This window comes from Cydia splendana, chromosome 12, assembly GCF_910591565.1.
Source record: "Cydia splendana chromosome 12, ilCydSple1.2, whole genome shotgun sequence".
Taxonomy (NCBI): domain Eukaryota; kingdom Metazoa; phylum Arthropoda; class Insecta; order Lepidoptera; family Tortricidae; genus Cydia; species Cydia splendana.
In genome coordinates this window covers 2706563-2720007 of record NC_085971.1, presented here as the reverse complement: position 1 = coordinate 2720007, position 13445 = coordinate 2706563, and the positions used below count along the sequence as shown (strand labels likewise).

General features: G+C 38.8%; 1 protein-coding gene across 5 annotated transcripts in view; it reads right to left on the bottom strand.

The window, feature by feature from the left end:
* LOC134795287 (tyrosine-protein phosphatase Lar) overlaps positions 1 to 13445 on the bottom strand; it is a 646064-nt gene that overhangs the window by 486813 nt on the left and 145806 nt on the right. For all 5 annotated transcript variants that reach the window (XM_063767084.1, XM_063767085.1, XM_063767087.1 and 2 more), the window contains exon 3: positions 13390 to 13431. In XM_063767084.1, the coding sequence (XP_063623154.1) occupies positions 13390 to 13431 (42 nt within the window). The remainder of the gene's footprint in view (positions 1 to 13389; positions 13432 to 13445) is intronic.

The window sequence follows — 13445 nt, the reverse complement described above, 5'->3', positions numbered from 1 at the left end:
AGATGTACCCTACCGTTACGAGCAAAACTTGACATTTTCATTTTCAAATATTTTGCTACAGTCCGTGTAGCATAATATTTGAAAATGAAAAATTTTTTCACCCTAAGCAGTGAGAACATACCTATTAGACAACTTGAAAAATGTAATCATTCTTCATCACTTAATACCGGCACTCATGTTTTCATAAGATATACAATTAAGTTTAATTATCGCAATCGAACAAAAAAACAAAACGTAATAATAAATTTCAGTAAAATAATATGGACTGACACTTCAATCGTCAACTTTTTTTTTGTAAAAAAAAAACTTTGTAAGATAGTAATTACGGTCCGAATTGCGGATACGTAACTATTTGTCAACTATGGTAGAAATTCTTAAAAGTAAAATAATTAATTTTGCGTGATAATCTGTGTATTTTTTGAGTTCATTATTTTAATTGTACAATAAAATACCTAAAATATAGTATTTTATCAGTTTTTATCAAATCTTAAACTTTATTTATATTAATTAATTATTAAGAATTCATACTCGTACGTGGTTTGGAACGATGCGGTCTGAAGTTTTCGGGAGTCTATTATAAACCGCCAGTATACCGTTGAATGTCGTTTTAACTTTTTTTTGTCTGTTTCTTTTTGCTAACAGTGTGAAAGGGACAGAGACAATAGAACCCAAGTATTTCGAACTTGTATTAGATCCCGCATGTTGAAATGACATTTGACTATAAAGGTCACTTGAATGACATTTTGTCTCACTCAGTGAGCAAAATCGCATTTTGCTCACTGTTTTTAAGAAGCAAAGTACCCTTGTTCGAGCTGCTGAGGTGAAAAAAAAATGTACACATTAGGTACTTATTACTCAGCACGTTTCAAGAATGAAAATAAACATAACAATTGAAAAATTACATAAGGTACACGTTAATAAATATTACAAAAGCTGCCATTGTTTACTAACGTAGGACGTTATATTTATCCAAACACGTAGGTGGTTCTCATATTTAATATTTTGAAATAGACAACTGTCTATGTACACGATTTTATTCATGAAAACATAACATCTATAATAATGAGAATTTTTGATTTTATTTTAAGTATTTTATTTATTTATATATTTAAACTTTATTGCAAATGGACGTACGGACGTAATTGAACTTATAGGGATTGGACGTTTGGGGAATGGGACGTACAGCGACTGGACATTCGGGGTATTGGACGTAAAGGGATTGGACGTTTGGGGAATTGGACGTACAGGGACTGGACATTCGGGGAAATGGACATTCGAGGCCACAATCCAACAAAAATAATAGAGGCCCATGAAACTTGTTTGGTTTTGCCAATCGATATACATAATACCATTGGAAACAGGCCCTCAGGCAAAAAGACTCACTCAAAGAAACAAATTGAAAATACATATCAACTTGTGAAGAACTTGACTCCAAAACGAAGTTTCACTTACATCGTTCCACTTTTCATTCGTGAAAGAGCAGAGTGAAAGGGACAGACAGAAGTTTGTAATTTCGTTTTTGCAACGTCCAAGTCACAAAAGCTGGTACTGAACAAAAAGTTTCTTAGTCTCAAAGGAGATGTAACGAAGCTTTGCAGACTGACTGATGAACCTAAAATGATCAAAAATTACACAGTGATCTGTGTTGCAGTGGTTGATCAAGATCATGTTACTAAACGAAATTTATATAATAACAGTAAAATAAATTCGAAATTCTAAATTCAAATCTGAAACCATGTGCGGCCGAGTCCTTTAAATAAAGTCAGGGGTCACAAAAAGCCAAACGCAAAACTATACCGAAACTTATCAGTCAAAAAATTCATACCCACTGGGCCACTGTATACATAACATACATACTTGTAGATTGTTTTATCCGATTTGTCACACTATGTGACGTGTTGTTACATATTAATAAAGGAAAGAGGAGATTAATCGATTAAACGAGGAAACTCAGATTAGAAGTAGTGTTACGCGACTAATCGGGTGGCTACTTGGTGATTAAAAGTGATCTACTTTTTCTCTTTGCTCAGTCCACACTGACTAATACTCATTAAAACGATTTCTAAGAGTCTTCGAAGCAAAAATTTAATGTTATTCAGAAGTTTTTATTGTTGTTTTTCGTGTAGTGTACATCAATAATTCACTAAACTAGTTAGTAGCAATTTTTAAAGATGGAACTAACGAACAGATCTTAAAGTTAAAGTTAAGATTTCCTCATGAATATAAATTAGTTAGGTAAATTTTAAATTCCTTAACTACCAGTGTCACTTTTCAATTTCGGTGCACGTATAGAAACCGAATAGATTACCCGCACAGCCTCCATAATGGAAAGCATAAATCTTATAAGAGACAAATTGGGCCCGTCCGGCGACCACGGACTAAAGACGCGGACATTTCGGACTGCTTTCATTCCTTCTGACAACCCTTTAGTTGCGTAAGTAATCCTTTTCACATCCCTACTCGTCATTAACACTACGCGTTTAAGTTGAAGATCGCTTGAACCAGCTGCATAGGACGTTGTGTCCCTAGCATGCATAGTTGTTTGAGTGGTTGTTGTGGGTCTTATTGCCCTGTGATAAAGTTGGGTTTTGGTTGATTTTTGGAGCATTTAGCAGGGTCGCGAGTCTCGGAGTTAATTCCGAGCGGTCACGTCCGTGCGACGTTAGACAGGCCCGACAGGGCTGACATAGAGAATTCTACTCAAGTTAGCTTCGGGCATGGATGTTTTTCTGTCTTGCAATTGGCGACAAACTTGGTTACACTTATTAACGAAATATAATATTGTAGAGCTTTGCGATAAACTTCTCATGTTATTAAATTGTAATCTGGAGTATTTATATAGGAGTAAATCTAGGATATGGTAGGTCTCGTTTGTGATGCTTTTATCGTCAATCCTGATTGGCTTAGCACAATACACAAAAGCCTAGAATAACTTGCAATTTTGATAGACTCAATATTTAAATCCCTACTTAAAATTTAAAAGCGAAAGTAACTCAGTTTGTCTGTCTGTTACCTCTTCACGCTTAAACCGCTGAACCTTAGATGGTTTGAGGCCCGAAGGATGAACTTTTATCTCGGAAACCATTCCTTAAGGGGGTGAAAAGGAGGGTGGAATTTATCATGGAAGTGTTATATGGATATACTAATTCTACGGATATACAAATACATATGAACCTTGCAAATTAATAGGCAGGTAACAACCTATTAAATTTGTCACTCAAAACTAGATTTAAAATTGGAGCCTCCAAACAAGCCTTCATTAAAAACGTCACCGAATACAAATACGTCAATCAGACCGGTCAAAGATAAAACTCCACTCACTTTTTAAACCCTATGTACAAACAAACCACATTCAATCATAGACTTTACTCTGTACACGGTAGAGTTCTTTTTAGAAATACCAGAGGAGTAGGTACGTTAAGGTAAAGCAGTGACTGTCGGGACTATTTATGCTTTTTCAAACACAGCACAAACCCACTCGAGTTCGTGTATACGACCGTTTTGGCTTGGCATGGCTTCGAAAATACATAGTCAGTTGTTAGTTTTATTGAGGTTGTGCTTTGTGCATTTAGGTAGAGATGGTCGGATGGAGAAAATATATGGAAGTAATTATATTTCAGCATAAAAAAATCAAGAGTCAGCTGTGGCCTATCGCCTACTGTCGCCTATCGCCCGCGGTATTTCCGGACCGATACGACCTTCGAACCCTCAAGTTTTCTTGAGCGTACTCCCATCTTAAATACCGTCTTAAATGTCGTCCACCCAACGAGCCAACGGACGCCAGGCGCTTCTTTCATCCGAAAGCTGCCACCATTCTGTTAATATTTTAGTCCACCTGCCATCACTCTGCCTAGCAACATGTTCCGCCCAACTCCATTTCAGTTTGATAATGACGAAACCCACGTCATGCACCTTGGTACGGCGACGGATCTCGACATTCCTTACTCGATCTTGAAGCTTGATACTGAGCATGACGCGCTCCATGGCTCTCTGTGCTACGCGGATTTTATGCACAGCCCCTTTAGTGAGCATCCATGTCTCGGCACCGTAGGTCATGGTCAGGCGCGGATCCAGCCCTCAAAAAAGGTTGTGGTCACAGCCACTCCAAAATCGGTTAAGTGATGAACAAAGTTAGGCCAAAATCTGGAAAATGTCCACATGTAGAGGACTTGCCTCTACACTTAAGTAGTCGGAATTTTACCAAAAATGGCATGTGATTTTTTGTAAGGTCTATGGAGCCCTTTCCATACCCATATAGACCTGCGCTCTAAAACTCCTATGACAGTCAATTAAAAGCTGGAATTATTTTAAGAAATTGTACAAAAAATTCTTAATGTTTATAAGACTCCATAAGTTAACAATTTAAAAAATTGCTGTTTATTCTGTATAACTAATAATTTGAGTTGTCAGCTGATGTAAATACTTATGACAGGTAGGAGTTTTGTACCTAGGTACCGTGTTTCGGCCAATGGTGAATTTACTCGGGCAATTTTGACGTCCACCAAACGATCATTCTACGAAAAGTAAATCTGCGTATCGATCAACTGACTACTCTACGTACTTATATACCTAATGAAATTCTGCCAAATGTTCCTCTGCCAAAGCGTCTGCGAAACAAAAATCGGCGTAATTCTACTCGGAGAATCAATAGGGCACCCTATTAGGGTTGTGGGCATGCCCACCGTGCCCACAACGGTGGATCCGCGCCTGGTCATGGTGGGCATCAACTCAATACAGCAGTGTTTGTAAAAAACTACGCTTATGTTGTACAGAATACGAAAATATAGGTACACCAAATTTTATCGAAATGTGACGGAAAACATAACAATAATCGGCCCTAATAGGTAGTTATGACGCAAAAAGCATCGCAAGTGCCAAATAAAGGATCGCCGAAGATAATAATGAAGTCAATGGCGTTAGACGTTTATTACGAAAGTTTCCGCTTTAGCCAAGTTGGCACGATCGACTTATAAATCTCGCCAGAAATAATAGCCGAATAACTAAAATTACCCACACACAGGTCTTCCTGTAACAGAGACGTCTTAGGGGTCATCCATTAATTACGTCACACGAATTTCAAGGTTTTTTGACCGCTCCCCCCCTCCTTGTCACACTTGGTCACATTTGGCAAACCCCTCCCCACCTGGTGTGACGTCACATTTTATCAACGAAATCGGCAAATCGAATTAAGTATTATTAATTTTTTGTCAAAATATTAGTAAATTTATTACCCAAATCTGATTATGAAAAAAAATTAAACTAATAAAAACGATTATCGTTCCAAAAACTTGTTTTTGAACTGTACAGTAAATAAAATGATTAAAATAAAATTTTGGTTACTGATGAAGTTAAAGTGACGTCTCTCCCTTGTCACAACATGTCACATTTTCTTGACCCCCTCCCCCCGTAAACGTGTGATGTAAATAATGGATGACCCCTTAAGATAAGATCGGCATTTAGATGAAACAAGACCGAATAAGTGTTCTGTGAACAAAGTTTTGTACGGAACACTAAAAGTCTGTTATCTGTTATTGATTTATGGCGTTATTCATAAACGCGTTACTAGCCTGAATTAGCTAACCTACCTACCTATTTGTAAGAAAGGGATACAACATAATTTAAGAAAATCGGGCCCGTAAATATTTATGAATAAGGGGGTTAATCTATGTATGTGCTTTTTGCGCTCGTCCGTCGTTTCTATGTTCTTTTGACGCGTATCTGTGTACGTTTTTTAAGGTATTCTTAAGATTTTAGTTGATCGAGCGTTAACGAAGGTTTCCGTTACAAAAAAAAATCCAAACACTAAAACAAAAAAAATCTATTCAATCAACAAACCTGCTCACTAAATTTCACGTTAATCGGTTGTGAATTGCAACCTGTAGAGGAGAACCGGACATTCGGTAACGCTCGGTTGGTGAGTTATGTAAAGGTTCCGTCACACAGGCGCGTTTTCCGGGAGGGGCGTGAGTAAAAGCAGCGCGCCCCGCTCACGCGCGCCGCCCGCAAAACGCGCCTGTGTGGCGGAGCCTTAAGGAATTAGCTCTGTGTTCTAAAAATCACTTGAGATAAACCAACTTGTGCGTACAACGTCGAGGGTGAATTGAGCAAACCCTCGTAATTTGAGGTCCCCACGCAGCGCTTATTTGCAAAGTCGTTTAGTTTTCGACAGACACATCAGCAATGCACAGTCTTTTAGAAAAACAGTACGAGAATATACCTACTGCTAATAATATGCTGCTTTTATTAAGATACCAACGTATGTCTCGAAAATTCCTATGACCAACATGGCTTTACCTTAGTCGAAGTAATCTTTCCGATGGAGTTATGAAAACGAAAAATAACACGATGGAGGCGGCACGGGTGCGAGCGAAAAAACCGATTAAAACACTACCGCTTCACTATTAGGCCGGTATAGCGATGTAGATAGCCGAGGTAAGACCGTAACAACCTCGTGAGGAAACCTGCATACCGCAAACTTGATCAACAATCAACATGGGCCATGCTCTACCGCGCCAAACATTGCCTAGTTGTGCTAGCCTAGGTTTGTAGACTGCTAAACTGACATGCTTATACCTATACTACTTTTTAGGGTTCCGTACCTCAAAAGGAAAAAACGGAACCCTTATAGGATCACTCGTGCGTCTGTCTGTACGTCTGTCACAGCCTATTTTCTCGGAAACTACTGGACCAAGCAAAAAAACGTTGCCAGTGGAGTAGAGGCTGAGAAAATTATATTGTCTTTTCATGATTGCTAGTATTCTAACCCCAAAAAGAGGACTGTGTGTATTTTATACTATTTATTTTATTTCATTGTTACTAATAAAACTTTTTTGCTATATTTAAGTATCACGCCTAAAAGTAAAATATGTATTTGGCTTTACTGTGTATAATAGGCGGTTGTTTGCTTGTTAAATATTCAGGTTTAAGACACTCCTTTATTTAGATAAAATCAGTCTAGTACTGTTCTCAAGAAATACGCTGCGCCAAGACAACAGAAGTTGTATCCCGCCCGAGGCGTGCCTACTTGTTAAGCCGCCAAGTTTTCGGCTTTTGTTCAATCGCTATACGCCGCGTCCTAATAATTACAATTATTGGACGTGCTCCTACTTGGCTCTAATTGTTGTTACAATTGTCTCAAGATGGCGGCAACTGTTTGCGTATTCATCACAAATTGAAGTTAATTTCAATGAGCTTTCATACCTTTTCAACATTCCTGTTTAGTGGTAGTGTCTTTGGAGTCATCTCAAGTTCTTAGAAATAAGTCTTCCATATAGGGTTACCAGATGTCAGGAATTTTGGCCGTTTGTCAGGAATGCGGCCGGAATACGAAAATGTCAGAAATTTTAGTGAATTAACAGACTTTTCTAATATGTACCTAAAAAGGTACATTATTCAAATTTACTTACATAAATCCAAAACAAATCAAACTCAAACAATGTATCAAGCATACTTAGATATCCCTTACGGCTAGCTCTTCCAGACAACCTTTATCTAACCTGTTTATGAGGTACAAAACCGGCAAAACCGCATTTTTTCTATGTGCTAAGCGAACAATTAACACTGTAGGTAATTGGCACTTTACACAAAAGCTTCAGATCAAGTTCAAATAATCGCACGAGCGTTCTAAACAAGTTTAGAGAGGCGGGTAAACGTGACCTGGGCAATTACTGGGCCCAGGTGGCGTACCGTCTGGGAGGGACATGCGACTTAAAACGAGGCTCACATAAGTTAAACGGTGTACTCGTATCTACACGACACGCGCTAATATATTTTGTTCACCATACTACTTATATCATATATAGTATAGTATAGTATAGTATAAGGACATTCTTTCACAAATTGACTAAGTCCCACGGTAAGCTCCAGAAAGCTTGTGTTGTGGGTACTCAAACAACGATGAATATAATATGTAATATGTAATAATCCTTTATTTCAGACAGTAGATTGCATTATTTTCTACAGTTCTTGCGTTTTTTTTTTTTTTTTTTTTTCTGTCTGTGTGCCATTTATTGGCAAAAGGCCTCCTCCAACCTTCTCCATTCCTCTCTATCCTTGGCAACTCTCGTCCATGTGGTTCCTGCTGTGGCTTTGATGTCGTCCACCCATCTTCTAAATGGTCTACCTCTTTTCCTTTTCTTATGGCCTGTGAACCAGTTCATAATATAATATACAAATACTTAAATACATAGAAAACATCCATGACTCAGGAACAAATATCTGTGCTCGTCACACAAATAAATGCCCTTACCGGGATTCGAACCCAGGACCATTGGCTTCACAGGCAGGGTCACTACCTACTAGGCCAGACTGGTCGTCATATCATAGTCCGGGACATAGCATGTCTGACTGTCATCGGCATAATTTCTCTCGGTAAAAACTACAATAAAAAATCATATAACGTAACTTATAAGGGCCTAAACTTGGACAGCCTAGTGTTGCAATTATACCCAACGTCTCCCCCAAGTGTCGGGACAGTAAAAACGAACGGGTTAAGTTGTGGGGTGAATTTGTCCTGAAGTCCCGTGTTGACGGTTGATTTTTATCATCGGCATTCTCATTAGTCCGAATGAGACGTAAGGGACGCGACAAGGCGACAGACAAGACGACATCTTATGAAGTTATTTACGTTTGTACCTATAGACACCTCAATGAACAAACAACACAGGTGAAGTATAGAATGAGGTATTTTGAGATTACCCAATATATTTTAGTATTGAACCTCTTGAAGTAAAATGAGTAGCGAACCTTTAATAGTCTAATCAACCCCATGCCGCAGTGACGTGTTCAATCAATATTCCTCCTCGGTAGTCTATTTTCCGGCCATCTTCAGCCGGGTGCGCCATCTATCATACGCCGTGCAATTTTCTCCTACAAGGTACATTTACCCAGTAGCGAACATTTGAGGGACGAATCAACCCCATGCCGCAGTGACGTGTTAAATCAATATTCCTCCTCGGTAGTCTATTTTCCGGCCATCTTCAGCCGGGTGCGCCATCTATCATACGCCATGCAATTTTCTCCTACAAGGTACATTTACCCAGTAGCGAACATTTGAGGGTCGAATCAACCCCATGCTGCAGTGACGTGTTAAATCAATATTCCTCCTCGGTAGTCTATTTTCCGGCCATCTTCAGCCGGGTGCGCCATCTATCATACGCCGTGCAATTTTCTCCTACAAGGTACATTTACCCAGTAGCGAACATTTGAGGGTCGAATCAACCCCATGCCGCAGTGACGTGTTAAATCAATATTCGTCCTCGGTAGTCTATTTTCCGGCCATCTTCAGCCGGGTGCGCCATCTATCATACGCCGTGCAATTTTCTCCTACAAGGTACATTTACCCAGTAGCGATCATTTGAGGGTCAAATCAACCCCATGCCGCAGTGACGTGTTAAATCAATATTCCTCCTGGGTAGTCTATTTTCCGGCCATCTTCAGCCGGGTGCGCCATCTATCATACGCCGTGCAATTTTCCCTGACCCTTGTCCGGCCGCCCCGCTAATGTGTCCTGACGCTGATTTAACACTATATTCCATTTTTATATGCGAACCGGTTAAATATACGTTCTTTTGGGAGTTAGGGTTTGGAGATTGGATCAGAGTAAAACATACACGGCCCGATTTATATTTTTACGGACTATACTCGTAAATTCAAAATATTTCAGTTTTCGGCATTAAAACTCCCATCGTTATCCGCTAAATACCGTAAGGCATCAATGTAATCCAGCGATTGGCCGTTGGCTTGCATGAAACCTGTTGTTAAACACACCCGCTTTATACCACAAAATTGAGGTAATTCCTTAAATAAAACTGTGGTATAAAACGCTTAACAAAATAACACCTTATTTGAAGCTTAATAAACCAGTTAAGGGTTGTTTTCCATCACCAATAAGTAGCGAAACACAGCGAGTTTTTTTTTAACAAGCTTTTATTAGGTCGTCCACTATGTAACTAACTGTAATGGAATCTAAGGTAATTAATTTAACCATCTTCCAAGGATCGTAGCGTCATGAAAATTGGCAGCTGTATGTAATTCTGATGACAATACAATAATATGGTACTGTTGAACTGATCTGATGATGGAGACAGCCATAGGAACTTTGTGATGAAACAACGCAACCTAATTGTATTAGGGGTTTTTAGAATTGTCTCGATGAGTATTAGTTGTCTGTCGTAAGAAAAGTACAGTCAGCGATAAAAGCTTGTACCAAAAATGAAATTTTCGCCAAAAACTTATTTATGATATAGAAGGCAAAGGAACACAACACAAGAATTATCTGATAGTAAACAACTACCGTCGACCATACAGTCCTACAACGCCACAGGATTTGGAAGTTCGTTACCGGTGGTTGGGAGTATCTTTTTATTTATACTACGTTGGTGGCAAACAACCATAGGGCCCCCATGATTACCATCAGCCCATTAGCGGCATTAAGTAAGAGAGATGCTTACCAGCAGTATCCGTAGCCTATGGACGCCTGCAACATGCGACACTCCGCACCCTCGTTGAGCTCTGGCAACCTTACTCACCGGCAGGAACACAAAACTATGAGTACCTAAGCTAAACAAGTAAAAGCTTAGTAAAAGCTTCAAAATGCGAAGTCTAAGGAAGCTAACCTATCTTAAGTACCAAAGCACTTTATTTAGCCTGAACACTTTATTACCCTATAGCCAGGTCGCCGCAAGTCTTATCGCTGCAAATAATCCGTGAAATAACCGGTTTGAGTCCTGATTGTGTCTTGGTATTTAATAACAGTTATTCGATGCAAACTTGTGTTTATTAGGACGTTGTGCTCGGTGGATAGAATAGACCCGACAATTTTTGCGTCAGATTCTCTGAATAACCCCTTATTTCTCTCTCATCGTGAATGTGATGTGAATAAAATGAAAGAAGAAGCGACCAAGAGGTTTACTGCAGGTCTTCGCAATTGAACCCTTTGAACGCTTTACTTTATAAACAAAAACGTCACTGACACGCCAAGGTTTCGGGCGCAAGCGAGCTAATGTAAACCCTACTTGAAAGTGTGAAGGTTACTTTGAATGCGTACGTCATAAAGTCAAAACACTCAACATGTATGTTGTCCACGGCGCGGTAGACACGACTAGTAACGATTTGACAGACCGTATGTTGAATTCTGGTTTGATTCCACGTAGTTTAACAATAAAGCCCTGCGACACAATAAGTTAACGCCAATGTCATACAGTTAAGGTAATTATCAAGGATAATATCAATCAAAGTCAACGCGCTATTATCGGCCGTATGCATGTGTAATGAGCTCGGTTTAGCACGCTTGTCTGGTCACGTATTACGACTGGTATAACTTACATTATAGGTTCATGAAAACGGGTCCGTTTATATGAAAAATTCTATACAACGTTTAGAATTATAAAATTGCCTTTCCGAATGGTTGTGGTATTGTTGCAGATTTCACTCCGACGATAAATAGACAGAGACGTTACTTTACGCTTCTTTGTTTATTTGAGTTCTCTAAATACGGAACACAAAAAAATAAATATGCAATAATCTTTGTGAAAAAAATATTTACTGCAAGTTGCGTGAACAAAAGACTTTTTTCTTCGCAGAGATAAAAGCAACTTGTGGACTGGAGTATTATTGCATTTCGCAAAAAACTCTTTCAAAAGACTCTCAGTGAATACGTAAATGCTGGGCCGTTAGGCTTAGGGCAGACAGCCGACGACCCAATCAAAAACTTTGCTACCTGTAAACGTGCATAGCACATTCATTTGTCTTATAGGTCATATGAATGCAGTTTTGTAAGTTCTATAAATGTAGAAAAAGTATAAAAAAGGACGGACTTTAGCCAAAATCGAAATATAGCTTCTTTTAAATACTGAAAAGATGCAAATTTTCGTATTAATGGTCTACGACTGGCCTCTTCTCAGTATTTCTTCAATTTTGCTACAAATGTAGGCTATCTACTGATTCTACCCTTAAATTATTATTATTTGGATCGCAAATATTTATTTTTTAAATACTTTTATAAATAGTTTATGCACTTTATGCAGGTACCATTAGGTTAGGTGTTGTTTCTTATTTATTGAAGATTGTTAAGTTAGTTTAGTTGATAGATTTATGATAGTTATATATGTAGATTAGTTATATGTTATTTCTATAGCATAATTTAATAAGGGAGGTACTTAAAACTGCGGACATCTGCCATATTCAGCAGTAATCCGGACAAGTCCAGAAAAATACGCACGTAAGAGAGTTTTAACATTGTTCGATCCGATAGCAGTACCAATACAAAGAATTAAAAAGTAAAAAGTGTATTTTTATAATCGGTTGTTTCTCTCCAATGGTCATCCGACATCCGATATCGCATCGGACAATGTGAAAACGCTCTAAAGCGATCCCTTCTCGTTTCCCCACCCGTGTAACCAAGTCTTTACCCCGCTGCACACAGCTCACGGCACGATTGTTATGATTTTCTCATTACAATGCATATCAAAAGTGCATTTTAATTCGCCAGCCATTTCCAGTGATGAGTTTAAACAGTTACATTATGTATAAAGTAATTAGTATGAGCCCAATACAGTTTACGTGTGATGGAAGTTATTTCACACGTAAAGGAAGTTTGTGAATGTGTGTATTAAAACATGCCAGTCTAGCATAAGTTGCGTTCTCGCGCGCGAGTCCATAGTTGAAATCGCGCTTGATGTATGGAGTCGCGCGCGAGAACGCAACTCATGCTAGACCGTCTGATGAACTACTGAGGTGAGAAAAGTAATACCTATAGATCAGCCATTCTCTAAGTGTGTTCCGCGGAACCCTAGGGTTCCGCGACACCCCTGCAGGGGTTCCGCAAGAATTTAGAACACTATGCTTTATTCGCCTCGAAAAATTTTACTATGCCGCCACCGCCGATACCTACTTGTGAGTGACTTTTGTTTTATTGTAGGGTTCCATTAAGTATTTCGTTTTCCAAAAGGGTTCCGTCAAAAAAAAAAGATTGAGAACCGCTGCTATAGATAGATAGATATTACCAAAGAGTTAACATATGCTCGCTTAGTACAAAACTGTGACTTCATGACAAGCCGATTTCGCACGCACGCATACATTGGCAAAAATCGTAATCACAGTTATGAACCATTCAGCTACGACCTCAAGTTGTAAATGTGTGCGTGTCGCGCAGGAAATAGGCGTGTTATGAAATTTATAGTTACAGATTTATCTTAGCAACCCTACCTTTTTGCCTATCTTTTAATTACGTGTATATATTATAATGTGGTTATAGAACCAGCTGTTTCCCGCTCTTGTTCTTGCATAAATGACCGTGCCTCGAAACTACGTTATTAATTTCAAGAAATGTGAAGTTTTACTAAGATTGACTAGAACTAAATTAATATAAAATATGCTAATTATACTTACAGGTGTGTTGTCGGAGCCCATGTCTAGCTCGGGTTCCAAAGTCTGTGAACAAACGA